At 52.9% G+C, this 19,290-nt stretch overlaps 3 protein-coding genes across 4 annotated transcripts in view; 1 reads left to right on the top strand and 2 right to left on the bottom strand.

Annotated features, from left to right (window-relative positions):
* The window catches only part of MED20 (mediator complex subunit 20), a 42,315-nt gene extending 41,633 nt beyond the window's left edge, over window positions 1-682 (bottom strand). For both annotated transcript variants that reach the window (XR_006885482.1, XM_046641519.1), the window contains exon 1: window positions 559-682. Coding sequence is in view for 1 of the 2 variants with exons in the window: in XM_046641519.1 (XP_046497475.1) it covers window positions 559-572 (14 nt within the window). In the remaining variant the exon portion in view is untranslated. The remainder of the gene's footprint in view (window positions 1-558) is intronic.
* Window positions 683-1,007: 325 nt separating this feature from the next.
* BYSL (bystin like) lies at window positions 1,008-10,074 on the top strand. Its single transcript, XM_046640350.1, has 7 exons — window positions 1,008-1,339; window positions 4,918-5,080; window positions 7,211-7,349; window positions 7,710-7,843; window positions 8,439-8,599; window positions 8,772-8,874; window positions 9,395-10,074. The coding sequence occupies exons 1-7, from the start codon at window positions 1,072-1,074 to the stop codon at window positions 9,738-9,740; spliced, it is 1,314 nt and encodes a 437-aa protein (XP_046496306.1). The 5' UTR covers window positions 1,008-1,071; the 3' UTR covers window positions 9,741-10,074.
* Window positions 10,075-11,442: 1,368 nt separating this feature from the next.
* On the bottom strand, window positions 11,443-18,497 carry CCND3 (cyclin D3). Its single transcript, XM_046640351.1, has 5 exons — window positions 18,031-18,497; window positions 16,934-17,149; window positions 13,818-13,977; window positions 13,121-13,257; window positions 11,443-12,603 (listed from the first exon to the last, which is right to left on the bottom strand). The coding sequence occupies exons 1-5, from the start codon at window positions 18,226-18,228 to the stop codon at window positions 12,436-12,438; spliced, it is 879 nt and encodes a 292-aa protein (XP_046496307.1). The 5' UTR covers window positions 18,229-18,497; the 3' UTR covers window positions 11,443-12,435.
* Window positions 18,498-19,290: the final 793 nt, after the last annotated feature.

The following is a 19,290-nucleotide window of genomic DNA, read 5'->3' as shown; positions in this document are numbered from 1 at the left end:
GCCTGGAACCTCAGTCTCCTAATTCCCAATAGTTTATTTTTTTCTCCACGCCGAGGATCTTAAAATGGCCAATCTAGAACTAGCCACAGGCTGGTCTAACTGCATTTAGTGGCTTTAGGTACGGGCAGGCGAAAACCTAAAAAAGATACTGCCTCCTCCTTGCCTATCCCCCAACTCCTCCAGCCCTGCCTGCAGATGGGTCCGAATCCAGACATCCTATTTCCGACCCTAAAGTTCCACCCTGGGCAGTACTATGGCCTCACGGGAAGGAAGATGGAGCAAGAAAAAGGGAAGGAGGTACACAACCATTGACGGGTTCCTGGGATAAAACCTTTTACCTGCCGCCTTCCAGGAGGAAGGGGCGCATCTCCGAGGAAACAGGCCTCAAGAATCCGTAGCCCTCACGGTGTGCCCCTCACCCACAAAATCCGAGGACATCTTGCTCAGCTCCTGGGGGACGGCGGACCCAGGTCTCGATCCTCCTCCGGGGTACACTCTAGGCTCCGAGGGCCCTTCACGACCCCAAACCCCGCCCCACACAATCCCCAGCAGTCCTACCAAGTCACTCCCATGGCGTCGGGCCGGGACGCGGGCAGGATTACACAGCCGAAACGCAGCGCTCCTTGGCGGCCCACGCTAACCGAAGCCCCCTAACGCGAGCTCCGGCGGAGGGAGGTGCTCCGGAAATGACGCAAAGACAGAGCGCCCAGTTGGCGCGCCCATGAGGAACAGGGGCGTGTCTAGGCACCTCCTCGTTGACGCCTTTCGTGACGTCACTGCCCGACTGCAGCCCCCAGGCTTGCACCTCGTGAGATTCCCATTTGGCTGGGCACCCTGGACCTAGACCCATGAAGCTAGGAAAGCGTGGCTCGGACTGCCACCATTTAGAGACGGCAAGGTTAAAGGCAATGAGTTTATTCAGGAGTCCAGGCACTCCTGGCCTCCGAACGCTAGGGGACGCTGTGATCTCCGTGCGGCCTCATGGGCGCTGGGAGTTCACTGCGCAAGCGCACTCAGGGCTTTTTCCTCCGTTCCCACGTGTGAACGTTCCCGGCAAGGTTTTCGACAATAATGCCCAAATTCAAGGCGGCCCGCGGGGCCGGGGGTCAGGAAAAACATGCGCCCCTGGCCGAGCAGATCCTGGCTGGGGACGCCGTGCGAACAGGGGCCCGGGAAAAGCGGCGGGGCCGCGGAACCAGAGAAGAGGAGGAAGAGTATGTGGGGCCCCGGCTGACCCGACGGATTTTGCAGCAAGCGCGGCAGCAGCAGGAGGAGCTCGAGGCCGAGCATGGGACGGGGGACCGGCCCTCAGCGCCGCGGGAGCGCACCACGCGGCTGGGTGAGTGGTGAGAGGTGGCTGCGAGGAACAGCGTGGTTAGTGGGGGGATGGAATGCTAAAAAGTGTTTGCCAGGGGAATACCTTGAAATTTAAAAAAAAAAAAGACGGGGTCCGTATTACATCATTGCAAAGGTAATGGGATGGGAGACCCAACCCTGGAGCAAATTGAGGGTGGTCAGAATCCTCCACGCCCACTTATAGTTTTAGGCACTCGCCTGTAGGCACCCCCGAAGTTACGCCAACAGGAAGTGATTGCTCACGCCACTAAGTTGTCCTAGCATTTATTCATTTGTTCTCTAAATACTAATGGAATGTTTACTACGTGTTTCGCATGGTGCTAGCTTAAATGGTTTGGGTAAAGAAGTAAACAAGATAAACATGTGCCTGACTTCAAGATCTTAAAGTCTAGCCCAGTCTGTTTGAGAGAAACAATTAAATAGACAGTACATTCCATGTTAAAGTATAGTTTCTCAGATAACAATAGCATTAGTCTTGGGAGTCAGGCTTCTCAGATTGCATGACCTTTGTGCTGAGACCTGAAAACCAGTGCAGAATGTTCTGAGCGGAAAGAACAATATTGTGTAGAGGCTAAAGAGGGAGAGAGATTAATTAGAAGATGGCCAATATTTTCTTATTAGGGTGAGAGTGTTGACTCCAAGTTGCTTGATCCATTTCTCAGATCTCGTCTTTCATTTGTCCCAAGAGCAGCATTTGACATAACACTGGCCACCTGCCTACAGTATCTTTGTTGGCTTCTAAGACAGTACATTCCTATTTTACTACTTCCTCACCTCTCATTATTCTTTTCTAGCTCCTCTTTTGACCCCAACCTCTTAACATTAACGTGCCACAGAGTTCAGTCCTTGGACCTCTTCTCTTCACTTCTCTAGTGCTGTCCTCACTTTCATGGTTTAAATACCATCTGTTTGGTGACTTATATTCTAGCCCTGATCTCTTCCATGAAACCCAGATTCTTATATTTCAGCTGTCTATTTGGCATTTCCAGTTTGAAGTCTAATCGATGTCTCAAATTTAACGTGTCCAAAACAGCAGTCCTGACCTTCTCGCCAAACCTGCTCCTCCCACTGTCTTCCTCAGCTCGGTTAATGGAGTGATATCCTTCCATCTGCTCAAGACAAAACCCTGGGCTCTTCTCTTTCTCAGTCCCCATCTGATCTGTTAGGGAATCCTGTTGACTCTACCTTCAAAATATATCCAGAACCAGATCACTTCTCACCACCTTGGAACACCATCCTGTTCAAGCCACCACAGTCTCTCACCTGCAGGATTGCAGTAGCCCCCTAATTAGTATCCCATACCCCCTATAGTCCACTCTCAACTCAACGGCTGGAAGATTGCAGTGGTCTGCAAAGACCTGTGTGATCTGCCCCCGTTGTTCTCTTCACTCCACCCATATAGGCTTCATTGTTTCTGAAACATGGCAGGTTAAAGCCTTTGCCCGGGTGCTTCCTTGTGTCCTCATACACCTGTAGGCTTACTCCCTCAGTTCTTCACATTCTCAGTGAAGCCTACCCTGACCACTCCATTAAAAATTGCAACACCCCACCCCTGTCTCCACACTTCCAAACTTCTCTACTCTGCCCTATTTCTTTTTTCATAGCATTTGTCATCTTTTAACCTAATATATATTATGTGTATTTGTTCGTCTCTCTCCCCCATTAGAATGTAAGCTCTATAAGGGCAAACACTTTAGTTTCTCTTATTCGCAGATATATTTTCAGCACCCAGAACAGTGCCTCACATACAGCAGGGCACGCAGTGTTTGCTGAATTAATGGATTAATGAATGATGGTGAGGTAGGTAGGAGCCAAATCTACAAAAGGCTTGGAGGCTGTGCTCAGGTTTGAAAGTCATCCTAAAGACAATGGGAAACAATTGGAGAATAAGGAGACTGGGTAGGGGATTGTTGAATTAATCCAGGCAAAAGATGCTGCTGCTCTAGGCTTAGACAGAGCTGTGAAGGATTTGGGAGACCTTCTGTGAAGTAGAATTGAATAGGACTTGGTAATTGAGTGTTGGCAGTGAGAGCAGGGGACGAGGCAGGCCTGCCTCCCATGTTCTGGCTTAGCATTGGGCAGATGGTGGTGCCATTTACTTAGATGTGGAACACAGTGAGTAGTGTAGACCTAGGAGGGAAACAGAGTGAGTTCAGTTGATGATGGGTGAGGTTCGAAGTGCCTCTGGGTCATCAACTGGCTGTACAGGAGGCAGCTGGAGTTAGGGGTGGAGCAAAGGGAGATCCACCGACAAGTACAGATTTGGGAGTTGTTAGTATGTGGAGACAATACCTCTGGCACCACCCCCCCCCCCCCATTTAGGTTTTATCACACACTGCCTCTGTTCTTTTTATTTATTTATTTATTTATTTAATTTATTTTCCTGCTTTATCTCCCCAAATCCCCCCAGCACATAGTTGTATATCTTAGTTGCAGATCCTTCTAGTTGTGGCGTGTTTTTTTTATTTTTAATTTTTTTTTTGAGATTGGCACCTGAGCTAACATCTGTTGCCAATCTTCTTTTTTCTTCTTATTCTCCCCAAAGCCCCCCAGTACATAGTTGTACATTCTAGTTATAGGTCCTTCTGGTTCTGCTGTGTGGGACGCTGCCTCAGCATGGCCTGATGAGCAGTGCTAGGTATGGTCCCAGCATCCGAACCGGCGAAACCCTGGGCCACTGAAGTAGAGCGCACAGATTTAACCACTCAGCGAGAGGGTCAGCCCCACACTGCCTCTGTTCTTAATGAGCTGTTCATATGTAGCATTTCTTCTCCCTGCTTGGATTATCACAGACCTTTCCAGATGCACAGCCTGCTGTAGCCTTCCAATAATCAGTTATTCCAATGGTTGGTCCCTTGAAATGTGAACTCCACTGCCTGGCCTCAAGGCCCTCCACAGACTGGCTTCACTTTACCCATCTAGCCTTATTTCTTGCTACTGCCTAATGCTCTTGTAACCAAGCACTTTTGCCAGTGTTATCCAGATGTGGAACACACTCCTCCAGCTCCTTTACTGCCTATCCAGAGGCTAACCATCCTCTGTACTCATCACATAAGTGCCTGTGGTATATACTGTCTCTACCACTCATTTTGGCATAAAATCAGGCCCTACCAGGTGTGTACAATGAATATGAGGAATGTACAGTCTGGACCCAGACTGCACGTCTTAGGCATATTACTTAACTTTTCTATACTTCAGCATCCCCATCTGAAACTAGGTATAATAATAGTACCTACTTCTTGGGGTTATGTGGGTTATGTACACTGTTTAGAACAGTTCCTGCTGTATACTGAATATAGAGTGTTAACTGTTATTTATTGGTTCTATTTATTGGTTTATCTATCTCATTGGTTCATACATGTACATTTTGTTTCTCAAGCAGAATTGTAAGCCCCTGGGGATGGGTAGATAGCATGTGCATCATCTCTTTCACTGCATACATCTGTATATATTACGAGCAGTTGTGAGGCCTGTACTATACATGATGGTTAAAGGTAATTGACCTCTAAATCCCTCAGCCACTGCTTGCCTTGATCATCCATTTCATCTCCCCCCTTCTAGGTCCAGGAGTGCCGCAGGATGGATCAGATGATGAGGACGAGGAATGGCCCACTCTGGAGAAGGCTGCAACAATGACAGGGGCAGGCCACCATGCAGAGGTGATTGTGGACCCTGAGGATGAGCGTGCCATGGAGATGTTCATGAACAAGAACCCTCCTGCCAGGTAGGGCTGGCACAGCCTGAGATTTGGGATACTGGGTCCTGGTAGCAGCTTCCCTGCTACCAGGGAATCATCTGCCCTGGCAGAGTTTTGATTCCCTACCTTTGGGAAGGGCCTGAGCATTGCTAGCTGTGGGGAACCATCTTGACAAAACTGTCCCATCCTCAAAAGACCGTTCTGAGTGAGAATGACCCAGATTCAAAATACCTCCTTCCCCTCCATCCACCTGTTCTAAGCTGCCTGGATTACCTGGGGAAACAGCTACAGGGGCTTTTTATGTCTCTGCGGAGCTCTATCCCAGTGCATTTAGTCTTGCTATGCTCAGTTTTCTTAGTGTAAGCTCAGTTTCTTTGGCCAAATCTCTTTCATACCCTATGCTGAATTTTATCCAGGACTTTTCAGCCTCAGCACTATTGGCATTTGGAGCTGGATAATTTTTTGTTGTAGAGGCTGTCCTGTGCAATGTCAGATGTTTAGCAGCATCCCTGAGCTCTACCAACTAGATACCAGTAGTGACCTTCCTCCCAATTGTAACAACCAAAAATTCTTCAGACATTGCCAAATGGATTTATTTCCATCTCTAATAAATGCTCGCTCCACAACATGCAGGCATTTAAGCTCCTACGGTCAAACTCCTGAGCCCACAGATTTTGGCCCAGAGGAGGGGAGTCTCGAGTAAGGGCCCTTAGCCAGTTCATTCTGATCCTGCAATATCAACATGACGTTGTTCTTGGTTCTTCAGGCTGTTTTGGGTTAATGCCTCTCTCATTGCTAATAATACTGTAAAAAGACAGGGAAGCTGAATGATAAGTTCTCTGGTAGCTTATGTGAGAGCACGGATTGATGCCCAGCAGCTGAAATAGCTATCACAGAGCATGTACTTGGCCTCCTGTGCTGTCCCACCAGAGCACCTCCCAGCTGCTCACTCAGCGCCTTATAATTCCTTTTTGACAGAGCGCTCTGACATGCTTGGCAGGATGGTTTTCCAGCTTGCAGTAAATAGAGCAGTGAACCTGCTAGAAGTAGAGACTCCTGACAGTGCTGAGAAGTGACAGCCGGCATCTTCAGAAAGCAGGCTCAAGCCACATGAACTCAGCAGTCAGAGGCCATTTAGTTTGGGGGCACAGACTAGCACACTGTAAAGTACCTGAAAGACCAGGGTTGGACTCGTCCCCCGACTTGAAAGCTCTGAGACCTTGGGTGAGTTATCAACGTCTCTGAGTATCAGTTCCATGTCTGAAAAAGGGGAATAGTAATCCCTCGTATAGGTGTTGTACGGACTACCTGAGGCATCCTCCGGAAAGCCCTGCACTCGCGACCTGGCATTGAGAAGGACCTCAGAAAACAGGGGCCGTTTTAAATAGACTTCAACAGCCTCTGAAGACACCATTATTATACCAAAGCCCAGCATACTGCTAATTCTGAATCATCACGGTGAGATTATGTTGGATTATTCTGTTTAAGGAAACTGAGAAAAATATTGATCTTAGACATATTTCCATAAATTTTAATAAATTAAAATAGGGGAAAATATGTGCTATCACCTCTCCATAATGATCCCAGCTACTTGAAATCTTGGTGTGTGATTGAGATGTGTTTGACTCTCTAGAGAGGTCAGGCCAGGATCTTGCAATTAGAGAGTCCTCAGCATATTGCCAGCATATGATGGATGTGTTTGAAATAGGCAGCACTTATTACATATATGCTGTGTACTGATAGTTCCAAGTGACATACGTGCATTAACTCATTTAATCTTTACGTTAACTTTTTGAGGTCGGTACTGTCATTATCCCTATTTTACAGATGAGGAAACTGAGGCATAGAGAGGCAAACTAGCATGCCCAAGGTCATGCAGGGAGTGGTAGAGCCAGGACTTGAACCCAAGCAGACTGACTTCAGGGTCCGGGTTCTTAACCTCCACACGACTGTCAGCTTTGTCCTAAGTTAAATGACTTTCAGGCCCTTTGCGCTCTGCAGCAGTTCTGTAGTGGGTGGGCCCAGAGGGGGACTGAGGCTTCCTCCACCCCAGCAAAATCACAGGTTTATTGGAGCTCACAGGGACCATGTGGGGAGTCTGGCGCTTCCTGCACTGTGACCACAGCACTCCCACCTTCTTCCCTCCCCTACACTTAGGCGCACCCTGGCCGACATCATCATGGAGAAGCTGACGGAGAAGCAAACGGAAGTTGAGACGGTCATGTCAGAGGTGTCGGGCTTCCCTATGCCCCAGCTGGACCCCCGGGTCCTGGAGGTCTACAGAGGGGTCCGGGAGGTAAGAGCTGAGAGGAAAGCCATCATCCAGTACCCTCGCAGGGGCTGTGGGCTCCCACCTAAGGCGTTGGGTGCCCACATCTCTCAGACAAATAATGCAGAGATCAGACTTAAGAGTCCAAGCGCATGGGTTCAGATTCCTGCTCTTCCAGCGTGATTTGGCAGCCTTGGGTAAGTTACTTAACTCTCTGGGCTCAGTTTCCCTCATCTGGGAAATGGGGATGATGAGAACGCCTCCTTATAGGTTATTGTGAGGATTGAGCGAGTTAATATATGGAAAGCACCTGGACAAATACCTGGCACTGGCACGCGGCAAGCTGTATATATGTTAACGACAATGATTTTACTCCCTCATCCCCAGGTGTTATCTAAGTACCGCAGTGGTAAACTGCCCAAGGCATTTAAGATCATCCCTGCGCTCTCCAACTGGGAGCAAATCCTCTATGTCACAGAGCCGGAGGCCTGGACTGCAGCGGCCATGTACCAAGCCACAAGGTAGCATGGATGGGGGTTAGGGTTCCCTTGGTCTGCGGGTGAGGGCTGGGCGTGGGGCATGCAGGCTTTCCCTGCCTTTGTCGTTACATTTTAGCTTTGCCCCAGAGCCCTCTTTTGTGCTTCTTTCTATCCTTGATTTCTCAGCTTTTCCTGTTAAATGTTTCAGGGTCAAGACCCTGTTGAGAATCTCCTGTGATGAGTTTCTAGGAGAGAGCTTCTAACTACCAGGGTACAACCCTGATGTGTCAGAGTGGCCTCAGAAGTCTGTAGCTTCCCTGGCGTACTCAGGTCCCGTGTGACAGCAGGGTAGAGAGGACCCATGCTGGGGAGAGGAAGGTGGAGAGCTGAGTAGCCATCAGTTGGGAGAGCTGTGGCTCTTCCAAAGACAGACAGCATTCACCCTGCTTGGGTGCATCTGAGAGTCCCCTCCTGTTCTCTCTCTAATCTGACTTGGGTATTGTGTGCACACAGCTCACTCACTCCCACACACCCCTCAAATCTCTTGCATGCACTGTCCACAGTGATATTTAAAGGGCCAGCTCCAGACTATCAGGTGACCTGGGATCTCTCCCCCTTCCCCTCCCTGCAAAACTAGGATTTTTGCCTCTAACCTGAAGGAACGGATGGCCCAGCGCTTCTACAACCTTGTGCTCCTCCCCCGGGTACGAGATGACATCGCTGAGTACAAACGACTCAACTTCCACCTCTACATGGCACTCAAGAAGGCCCTGTTCAAGCCTGGAGCCTGGTTTAAAGGTGGGAGCCCAGGAGGCAGTTCAGAAAGGGAGGGACTGGAGCTCCTGCAGGTGAGAGCAGCAAGCCTGGCTTGTGCGATGGCTGTCTTGGGGGTACGTGGGGGGGTGCTTCCTGCTGTACCTCCTTTCTCTCACCCTGGGCTCAAAGTGACCTCCCCTCTGACCCTCCCCAGGGATCCTGATCCCACTGTGTGAGTCAGGCACCTGTACCCTCCGGGAAGCCATCATCGTGGGGAGCATCATCACCAAATGCTCCATCCCTGTCCTGCACTCCAGGTAGTGTCGGTAGAAGCAGAGAACAGCTGGCAGTGGATATCCACAAAGTAGAACTGCCAGGACCTCGGGGGTTGTGGGGGGCAATGAGGAAGTTGCCAAGAATAGCCCTGGGTTTATGGCTTGTTGAAGCCAGTGGGTATCATTACTGCACTAGATGGTAAATTCCGCAAGGACAGGATGCCAGTGCCTGGCACGCGGTAGGTGCTCAGTAAATTGTTGAGTGAATGAACAGGGAACATGGGAAGAAAAGGAATAGGTTAGGGGTGGAGATCTCGAGACATCTGGACATATTCTAGTCAGGTCCTGAGACAGACAGTCTGAGCCAGAGGTTGGGATGTGGGATGAATCAGCATGGAGATCGTAACTGGCATCGAGGGAGTATAAAAAGTGGTAGGTGAGAAGGAGGCCTGAGATGGCCTCCTTGGAATTCCACAGTGTAAGGGCCAGCAGAGGAGGAAGAGAAGAGGGAAAAGGCACAGGGAGGGAGCACTGACCCAAACCCACCTCCCTTGCCCACCAGCGCGGCCATGCTGAAAATCGCCGAGATGGAATACAGCGGTGCCAACAGCATCTTCCTGCGACTGCTGCTGGATAAGAAGTACGCGCTGCCCTACCGGGTGCTGGACGCCCTGGTCTTCCACTTCCTGGGGTTCCGGACTGAGAAGCGCGAGCTGCCTGTGCTCTGGCACCAGTGCCTTCTGACTTTGGTCCAGCGCTACAAGGCAGACCTGGCCACAGAACAGAAGGAGGCCCTCCTGGAACTGCTCCGGCTGCAGCCCCATCCACAACTGTCCCCTGAGATCAGGCGTGAGCTTCAGAGCGCAGTCCCCCGAGATGTGGAAGATGTTCCTGTCACCATGGAGTGAGGAAACAGTCATCCTGGTCCAAGGGATGTGGGAGGACACCAGGATCCCTGTTGGTGACTAAAGGTGACACTGAGCCTTTACAGCTGAAGACCCAGATCAGGACAGTGAGAGGTCACAGGCATCTGACTCTCCAGCACTGGATAGGGAGGACTGAGGGCCTAGCTGGCTCCTTCGATTCTGGGGCTTTGTTCCTGCTCAGTTCTGGGGCCTGACTTGAGCTTCCTCACCCCAGCATTCTCAGTCCCTGGCTGAGGCTTGGAATAAGTACTTTCTCTCAGGCCGCTGTGTCAAGTCACTGGGATATGGATAAAAATGAAGGCAGGTATTTATTGAACTTCTGTGTTCTGATGTGCTCAATGGAGATCTTTCTGCCTTCCTTCTTTAGCTGGAGGTGGGGATTCCTCTTCCCTGTTCCTGTTTAGGAGTGGATCCTTGCCCAGTTTACACAGGACACCCCCTTATTCTACAGGTTTGTTTCTCTAGGCTGGACCCACCCTGTCAGCCCCTAGGGGACACATCCTCTGCCTTCCCCTGGCATGGGCTACTTTTGGAGATGGCCAGCAACCAGAAGGTTGTTCTAAAGATGGTCTTATCTCAGCTGTGGATGGAAGAGCTACAGGAGAAAGCCTCTGGAGGAAAGTGGAGGTAGAGGCAAGAAAGGTCAGAGAATAAGGTTGGGCCCGGGCATGATTACATCCAGCGGTTACCACCAGACAGGTTCCCTTTCTAACTTCCTTGGCCAGTGAGAGCTTTAGACCAGGGGTTGGCAAACTATGGTCATATGCTCTTTCTCTTATGGCCCATGAGCTAAGAATGATTTTACATTTTTAAATGGTTGGGGGGAAAATGCAAAGAACAGTCTTTTGTGATAGGTGAAAGTTCCATGAAATTCAAATTCCAGTGTCCATAAATCAGATTTTGTTGGGACACACGCACGGCCATCCGTTTACATGTTTTCTGTGGCTGCTTTCATGCTGCAACAGCAGAGTAGGGTACCATTCTGCTGTAACCCTTGTAGTTGCTTTTGAAAATGTGAGTTCGTTCTAACCGAATTTATATATTTGGGAAGAATTTGATCACAAAGCAGATTTCACATTTGTTTAGGTGCACTTTTGTCCCTGAGGAAATCTAGGTGAAAGCAGAAAACTGTACCCAGCTGAAGCAAGCCAGATAACACACGCACTGCCCTACCTTGAACGCGTACCACCCCCTCAGTTCACCTTGTGGTTTGGGAGCCACACCCACATCTGGTGTTGCAGCTGGCCTTCCACATCCTTCCGACCTCCACGTCCACAAAGGCCATATCTATTTATTGTATTTGTGTGTTTCTTAACCATTTAATTTATAAAAACTTATGTTATCCTTTTTTTCTTTATGAAAAAAAAAATGTGACACTCATTTAAGTTTTTTGAGTGTTACGCCTTAAGCCCCATTTTTTCCCATAAGCCCTGTGGTTTTATTGTGCAATTTCGCATGGTGCAGTGATTTTTAGGAACGTGTACGTCACATTGTAAAGCAAAACTAACTATATCTGGGGCAGAGACCATATGGCCCACGAAGCTGAAAATATTTACTCTCTGGCCCTTCACAGAAAAGGCTCAGTGACCCTGCTGGAGACCTTTGATCTCCGCCCTCTTTACCTCATGCAGTCTAGAAATAGGCTTTACCCACATCACCATCCAATCCAAGAAGCCAAAGCCAGTTTTATTCCAGAATCTTTATTAAGGTAGCATGATGGTCCTGGGCCACTAGCCTGGACCTTGTGGCCTTAGGAAAGACCTGTGTCAACAGGGCTTGCCTCCCTCTCCAGACAGGGGTCTCGGTCGCCTCCAGGTCATCCCTGTTTCATCCCCCTCCCAGGATGGAGCAGAGGGCCAAAGGGAGAGGAGGGCATGGCCCCACCCCAGGCTGTAGCAGCTCCTCGGCCACAAAGATCCTCTAGCAGCAGCAGAGGGGAGGGATGCAGCAACCACCAGGGTTACCACCACTCATGGGGTAGACAGGCCCCACCATGCCCTCTTACAGTTGTACTCAAAGCAATTAATAAATTAAAACAACCTCTTCCTTCAGCACTGACCCCCCTCAATCACACAAGAGAAGCTGAGCGGAAAGCAAAGCAAAGAGGAATTGGTTGGTTCTTGCCCCGGACAGAGGCCTGGGCCCCTCCCTCTAGGAGCAGCTGTGAAGACGGATTATGCAGAGCCTCCAGAGTGTGTTGAGAGGAGCCGTCTAGACTGTTTCCCCTCACACGGTCTATCAGAACATCTGAAATTTCTTCAGAAAGACCCCAATCCAAATGCAATAACTAGAAGGCACTGGTGCATTTTGGCAGTTGAGAACATGAGAGCCCCAGAGCTAAGGGGGCCTCAGAAAGGAATGCTTACACATGTATCTTACCTACTTCAGTTTGTCTCTGACCAGCCTGGCCCACCCCGGCTAGAATCAGGGGAGGAGCTGAGCTGGCTAGACGCGGGGAGGAGGAGCCTGACTAGCTGCGCAGACACAGTAGGCCAGGCCCCTTAGTGCACACTGCAGGGATAGGTAGGGCCAGACCCCTTCGGCTTTGCAAGGGGCGGATAGGAAGGAGCCCCCTCGGGCTTCAGATGTGGCCTGTGGTTCATTCTGCAGGCAGGAGGGGGGATGGCAGTGTCCCCTCCTCTGCTGTCGGTGGCCACTCGAGGGGGCCTCTCCGGGGCTACAGGTGGATGGCTGTGACATCTGTGGGAGTGCTAGTCTGGCTGGGTCCCTGGCTGCTGGAGCCCCTGGGGGCTTTGGGCGCTGGGCTGGGGGAGGTCTGGGCAGCTTCCCTGAGGCTCTCCCTGAGCGCAGCTTCAATCTGCTCCTGACAGGCCCGCAGGCAGTCCTGGGAACAAGGGGGAACAGTGAGGAGGGGCTGTTGGGTAGAATAGAGGAAGGTCCCCTTTGGAACTAAAGTTCCACTTCCTTCCCCCCCCACCCACCCCCCATAGCATCTGGCAGCAGGTATAGGGGAAAGGACACCTCACGGCACACAGGGAAGTCGGGAGGTTAGGCCACAGCCCAGCCCCAGGAATCAGCCTTCAATTCTCAGAAACTGGCAAGAGGATGTGGCAAGAGGGTGTGAGAGCAGCCCTGTGTCTGACAGCAAACCCCTACCCCTACTCCGGCACATCATTTGGCAAGAAAAGGGCACCCAGGGACAGTGCCCTTCAACCCACCCAAGCCACTTGCTCTTCTCCAGACCAAGGGAGGAGATAAACGGCCACAGAAGCCCCAAGGGTGGGGCCCGTGAAACCAGGACTCGGGACCAGGCGGGGATGGACACCTCCCTCTGCTGGAGCCTCAGGGAATAGCGCTGCTCCAGGAACTGACAGGTTGCTTCCCAGCTGCCCAGCACTCACCACTTCAGTGCCTGTGATCCCCGCCAGCAGCTCCGTGAGCTCGTCCCCGGATGTGGAGCATGCGCCCAGGCCTTGCACTGCAGCCCCAATGCTGCCTGTGGCAATCATGGATGGCGGGTACATGGCAAAGGTGTAATCTTGGAAAGGGAGAGGGAACCATGAGGCAAGGAGGACTTCCAAGGATGACAGCCTGCACAAACTTCCTATTCCTCAGAAAGTGTGAGGCAGCATGAATAGAGCAGGGGGCATACTGGGGAAACCCCAGCAGTGAGTAGTCTAAGAGGCAAGGGAGAAAGGCAGGAAAGTGCCTCTTCTAGAGAGGATTTGGGTGAGTAGGAAACTTCCACAGGTCAGGTCCAGGGTGGTCTCTAGGTGATCCTGGCCAGGGACCAGGGAGTGAACAGGTCTCCCTGGGGTGGAGACAAAATAGGGTCAAGAGACCTGGATTCTGCTTCCAGTTTCATCACTGTGAGACCCTGGGCAGGTCACTTCTCTCTAAGCCCTCAGTGTCCTCGCCTACATTCTGGGGATCTCTAAGATCCCATCCAGCTCTGATTATGTTCTGCTGCTTTCTGCTCAGAAGGGATAACATTTTCACAAATAAATTTTGAGAGGAGTATAAACCAGAAGTTAGCTCTCACCCTAACAAGTCTTCTGATTTTCCTGACATTGCAAAAAATGTGTGTAGGGCTCTTACCTGTAGCACAGAGGGCCAAAAAGGTCTGGGCGTGCTTTTTGACCAAGGCCTGTCGGTCACGGGGCAGAGAGAGCCGGTGCAGAATCAGGGCCAGGAAATCATGGGCAATCACAGCAGCCAGGTCCCACTTGAGTTTCCCCAGGACCAGCACCTCCCAGTCCTGAAGGTTGGGGAAGAGGGTAGGGTCAGTGGCTGAAGAAGGGAAGGGGAGGCAGTAAAGCAGAAGTTTCACGGGGAAGGAAGCCCATCAAACTTGAAGGTCAAGACCCCAGTTCTGTTTCTGGATTTAGGGACTGGCACTGTGGCAGGGAACGGCTGGGGACATTTGCTCTGAGCATCTACTGATCATTTACTAGGTGCCAAACCACATGCTTTACATCAATTGTCTCTTTAATCCTATTTGGTTATCTTTCGAGGGGCCAGAAATCCAGACCTCCTCCTGACTTTGTACAGGGCTCTGAGCACTTCTCCAGCCAGGGATGAAAGAAAAGACTACAGCAGCAGATACCACCAGCATCACCATGAACTTGAGTCTCTTCTGGGGTGAAGCAGAATGATTCTCCATGATCCCAAGGATTTGTGAAAGAGGAGATCAGCACTAGCCCCTCCCCTAATTCTGCCTCCCAGCCAAGTCCACACATCTTAAAAGAAACCGAGTGAGCATGAGGCATCCTGTGACACAGCCACTGAGCTCCCCTGAGGTTCCTCAAAGGGAAGGTTGCCCAACCCAACCCACATCCCCTTGGTGGGACATCAGGGGTGGGTCCTGAGGTATAGCACCCTACTCCACCCCTTCAGCTGGAACCCTAGTGCCATTTGAGTCTCAGGAAGTGAAGTGGAGGCCACCCCAGACAGGATGGGTCCAGGTGATCCCTGAGGGACCAAGCCCTATCCCCACCTGCCCAAGCCTACATACCACTGCCAGATGCGAGAGGGAGGCTGTGAGCCCCACCCCACTCCACTCATCTGGGGTTCCCAGCTCTGGCCCCATTTCTGAGTTGCACACATGAGGATTTCTTCACTGTTTTATCTCAGGAAGGAACTCATGGGTTTGACTCCTTACTGAGGCAGAAATGGCAACCCCACCCAACCTCTTCCAGGCCCCCAGCCACAGCCGTCCGTCTCCTGGCCCTAGCCTAGGTGTCATCCTCCCAAATCAGCCCCAAGGGTCTCTCAGAGCCCCACAGAAAATAGCCTGGTCAGAGCCAGAAGCTGGGCAGAGAAGCTGGCATTTTCTTCCCATGCTTGTCCCAGTGGCCAGACTCCTAAGTCAAAAGTAAACAGAAAGCAGCTAGTCTCCAAGGAAACATCTAGACGGCAACTTAGAGTAGGCTCTCCCTGTGGGGAGGCACGGGGTCCTGTGTAAGGGAAGGTGGCCACCTCACCCTGGGTCCAGGCAACCTCGGAGAATCTCAGCCCTCGAGTGGTGGAGAACATACCTGTGGGAGCCATTAGCTGCAGTGGCTGGCAGCTCCCCTCACATCCTAGCCTTTAAGGCCACCTGGGCTACCTAGAAGACCCACATTCCCCTCATCTGCTTCAGCGATGCTGAGGCAGGACCCTTCTCTCCTCTGGGCCTCAACCTTCCCTGCTGCGCGAGGATTTGGACTGACTGCAGTTCTCTGAGGTCCCTTCCAACTCTGACCTTCTAGGAAGTCATCTGCACGCTCCACCCCCAGCTCAGGCAGAGAGAGTGGGGGAAGAGTACTTTTTGCCTGTTCTAAAGAACTCCCGTCACACAAAGGCACACATACCATCCCAATCTTTTCACAAAAAGGAAGTCCCCTTCTACCTTCCAGGCCAAACCCCTCTAGAAATATCTTGCTCACCGGCCCTTGAAACCAGCTCCACCTTCAGACTTGCCAAAAACTACCAGATTCATCACAAAGAACTGTGGGGCCTCCCAGATTCCCAACTCTGGCCTCCTACTCCCATCTCTGAGAGCTACTTGGCAGGAAGAGGAATCCTGTTCCTCGACAAGCAGCAGTCGGGGGCCCCAGTACCCTGGCTTCCTGGCCAGCCAATCACAGCAGCCTGCATGCTGCCCTCCTCCCCGGGAGATGGGGCCCAGAGACTCCTCTCAGGGTCAGGAGAAGACTTGGCGGACAGACGGAGAGCAAGGTGGGGGAAGGTGCCAGCTCACCCACCCTCTCCCCCAGGCCTCCCCTGGAGATGATCTGCGTGCCCTAAATAACCTCTTCCAGATCCAAGCTGCGCCCCCACCTCTTCTCCAGGCTCAGGGGGGGAAGAGAACCAGGGGCTCTCCTGCCCCGGGAAGAGCCCAGCCCAAGTTCCCAGCAAGAGGCCCAGGGAGCCACTTCCCAAACCACAGGAGTGACAGCAGCTCCCCACAGGGTTATGAAAGACCTTGGTCAGAGAGGGCGGGTCAGGGGAGGGGGCATCATTATCACATCCGAAGCAGCTGCAGCTCAGCTCCCTGTCTGTCCCTCAGCTCCAGCCTTTGGCTAAGGGGGAAAGGGAGAGATGGTTCCACCAGGCCTGGAGCAGCTGCTCAAGTTCCTCCGAATGAGGACAGGGAATGGAGGATTAGGAAGGAGCTGTCTCTTCTGGGATATAAGGGGAAGGAAAGAAGGTGGGATGAAACTCCTTGGCCGTTCCTTAGAGCAATCAGGGCCTGGCTTTAATCTGCTCTGGGCGGCTTTTCAATCACAAAGTCCACACTGGGATAAAGACTCAACCAAGGCAGCCCCCCTCCCCCACATGAGGCACATTCCACTCCCCCACTCCAGTGGGGGTGTACAGGCATGTCCTGCTGCTGCCAATAAATAACTCATGGTGGCTGTGTAAACCCAGAGGCAAAGTACTAGTGAGTGTAGACATGCAGTTGGACTTGTTGGGATCTGGGGAAAAGACCAGGAAGGAGTGGCACCCCCTGGAGGTCAGGAGAAGGGGATTTAGTTCCTGCCAGGAGCTCAAGCCAGGCTGGGGCTACCCTGACCATCACACCACACTGCCCCATCTTTTGTCCAAAAACACAACCTCTGCTAGCCATGCTCCTTCCCCAGAGGGCAGAAAGCCTCTGAGATCTTAGCTTTCCTTTTCCCGGTAAGTGAGGAAGCAGCAGGTGTTGGGGGTGGGGGGAGTTAGGCACGCACCCGCAGCTGGCGGGGAGAGACTGAGTGGTCGGTGTAGATGCACAGTTTTTCGATGGTCAGGGGTGTAGTCTCGCGCAGCTTGGAGGCCAGCAGCATGCAGACCGCACCCAGGAGCTGCAACTGCGCCTTGCGGGTGGGGACGCAGGACAGGTAGCGATCCAGGTAGTTCATGGCCAGGGGGAAGACTTCTTCCTCACAGCGCTGCTCCTCACATACCTGGTGGGGAGGGCGCACAGTCACTTCTGGAGCAGGGGCGTGGGAATCGCAGCAGCACTAAAGCGGGGGTGGGGGGCGCTGAAGGGAGATGGAATGGGGAGCAAAAAGGGGAGGGGGATAAGTGTACTCACAACGTCAAGGACTAATACGGAGGAGGATGCGCCCTCCCCAAGGTGACGCCCCCCCCTTCCTCCGCGTTGCCTCCTTCCCCCTCCCCTGGAGGGTGGGGGACGCCAGAGGCTCCCTTCCTTAATAAGGATTCCAAACTGAGACTCCCCTCCCCCATAGCAGTGTGGGGGGGTTGGTAACGGAAGAGTCACCCATGGTAGCCAGAGACCTGAGACCTTACCCCCCTCACCACCACCCACTGCACACACCCAAAGGGAAGGGAGGAGACTCCTGCCGCTGCCTCCCGCACTTTTCATTTCCCTGACGGCCGGAACAGCGAGCGCGCCACCCCCACCGCCTTCCCCGCCAGAACCCCGCGACAGACACAGGAACCGGCTCCGGGGCGGGGGCGGCCGAGCCCAGGGTTTTCCAGGCGCGCGCTCCAGAGAAGACCGGGCGGGGGAGGGAAGTAGGAGACGCTAAGAGAAGCCGGAGAGAAGAGGGTGGCCCTTGTCCCGCTTTCCTGGCCCGAAGAGAGGGTTGGTTAGGGTGCCAAACGACTGGCAGTCCGAGTCAGGGTTGGGGAAGGGAAAAGGGCACAGAAAGGCAGCCGGCGAGGATGCCCGAGTGAAAGGCCACGCCTGGGGATCTGGGCCACCGAAGCATCTTGCTGATTGTTGTTGGGACCAGGATGTCCCTATAGGGCGGCCCCGGGATGTCCGGAGCCCGGGACGCAGGGGCGGCGGGGGAGGGGAGACCCGTCCCGGCCATACCTCCAGCATCCAGTACGCCAGCATCTTCCGCATGTGCGGCTTGATCTCCCTCTGCACGCACTGGAAGTAGGAGGCGCGGGGCACGTAGCGCTCCTCCAGGCGGAGCAAGCTCTGCAGGACACGCTGGTCCCCCAGCAGTCGCGGGTCCGGCCCGGCCCGGGGCGCGTGCCGGGTGCCCTCGCAGCACAACAGCTCCATCCTCGGGCAGCGCACAGGCAGGGCGGGAGTGCGGGCTCGCGAGCCAGAACGCAGGCGGCGGGCCGGAGAGCGCGGGGCGCGGGTCTGGCGCTGGCGCTGGCACTGCGCGGCCGAGCCCCAGCCCGCCCGCGCCGGCGCGCGCGCCGCTTCCCTGACAGGCGCCCCGCCCCTCGCGAGGATGTAGCAAGACTGGAAGGCTGAGCGGCGCAACGTCCCGAGGGGCGGGGCTGCCGGCGCCCGGACGGAAAGGGCTGGCGGGCGCTCCCCCGCCCTCCCCGCCGCCGCATTGGTCCGCGCGGCGCGGGCCGGCCGGCTTCCGGGCGCTCCGGGCCCTTCTGACCACCCAGTGGCGAGCACCGTCTTGGAGGTGGGCCTCTTCCCCACCGAAAGAGCCCTCCCATTTTGCTTCTCTGCTTTTCCTTGCCTAGGAAAGAACCTTTCTCCAAAGGTTATTCATTCATTCGTCAAACCCTGCTTCACCCGCTGCTTGCTCTAGGGGATAAATAATAACTAGTTTTTAGTGAACACTGTTCTAAGCGTTTACTGTGTAATAACTGATTAAATCCTCGCGGAAACTCTATGAGTTAGGTATTCTGCTTATTTTGCAGACGAGGAAACCGAAGCACAGTCACTGTGACAATCATGCAGTTAGTCTGCGGCAGAGCTAGGATTGGGAAGCCGACAGTCTGGCCCCAGAACCTGTCCTCCACACCATTGCTACTTAGACTGGGATCCCCAGACCAACAACATCTGCTTCGCCTGAGAGCTGGTTAGAAACGCAGCCCCTCGGGCCCACCTGCTGGACCCAAATCTGCATTTGAACAGGATCCCCGGTGATTCCTGCGCATATTAAAGCATGAGAAGGGCTGGTCGAAATCAGCACATTACAGAAACACAACAGGGCGGAAAGCCCATGGATTCAAGGCCTCACCTTGTCATTAAGTTGGCTGTGTGGCCTTGGACAAGCCCTGAAATCCGCCTTAGTTTCTGTTTGAGGAAAACGTGGGCGGAGAAACTAGATCCTCTCTGAAAGAGTTTCTTGCTCAGACTATAAAATCTTCC

The sequence above is a fragment of the Equus quagga genome, chromosome 15 (genome assembly GCF_021613505.1).
Source record: "Equus quagga isolate Etosha38 chromosome 15, UCLA_HA_Equagga_1.0, whole genome shotgun sequence".
Classification (NCBI taxonomy): Eukaryota; Metazoa; Chordata; class Mammalia; order Perissodactyla; family Equidae; genus Equus; species Equus quagga.
This window is presented reverse-complemented; position numbering and strand designations above follow the sequence as displayed.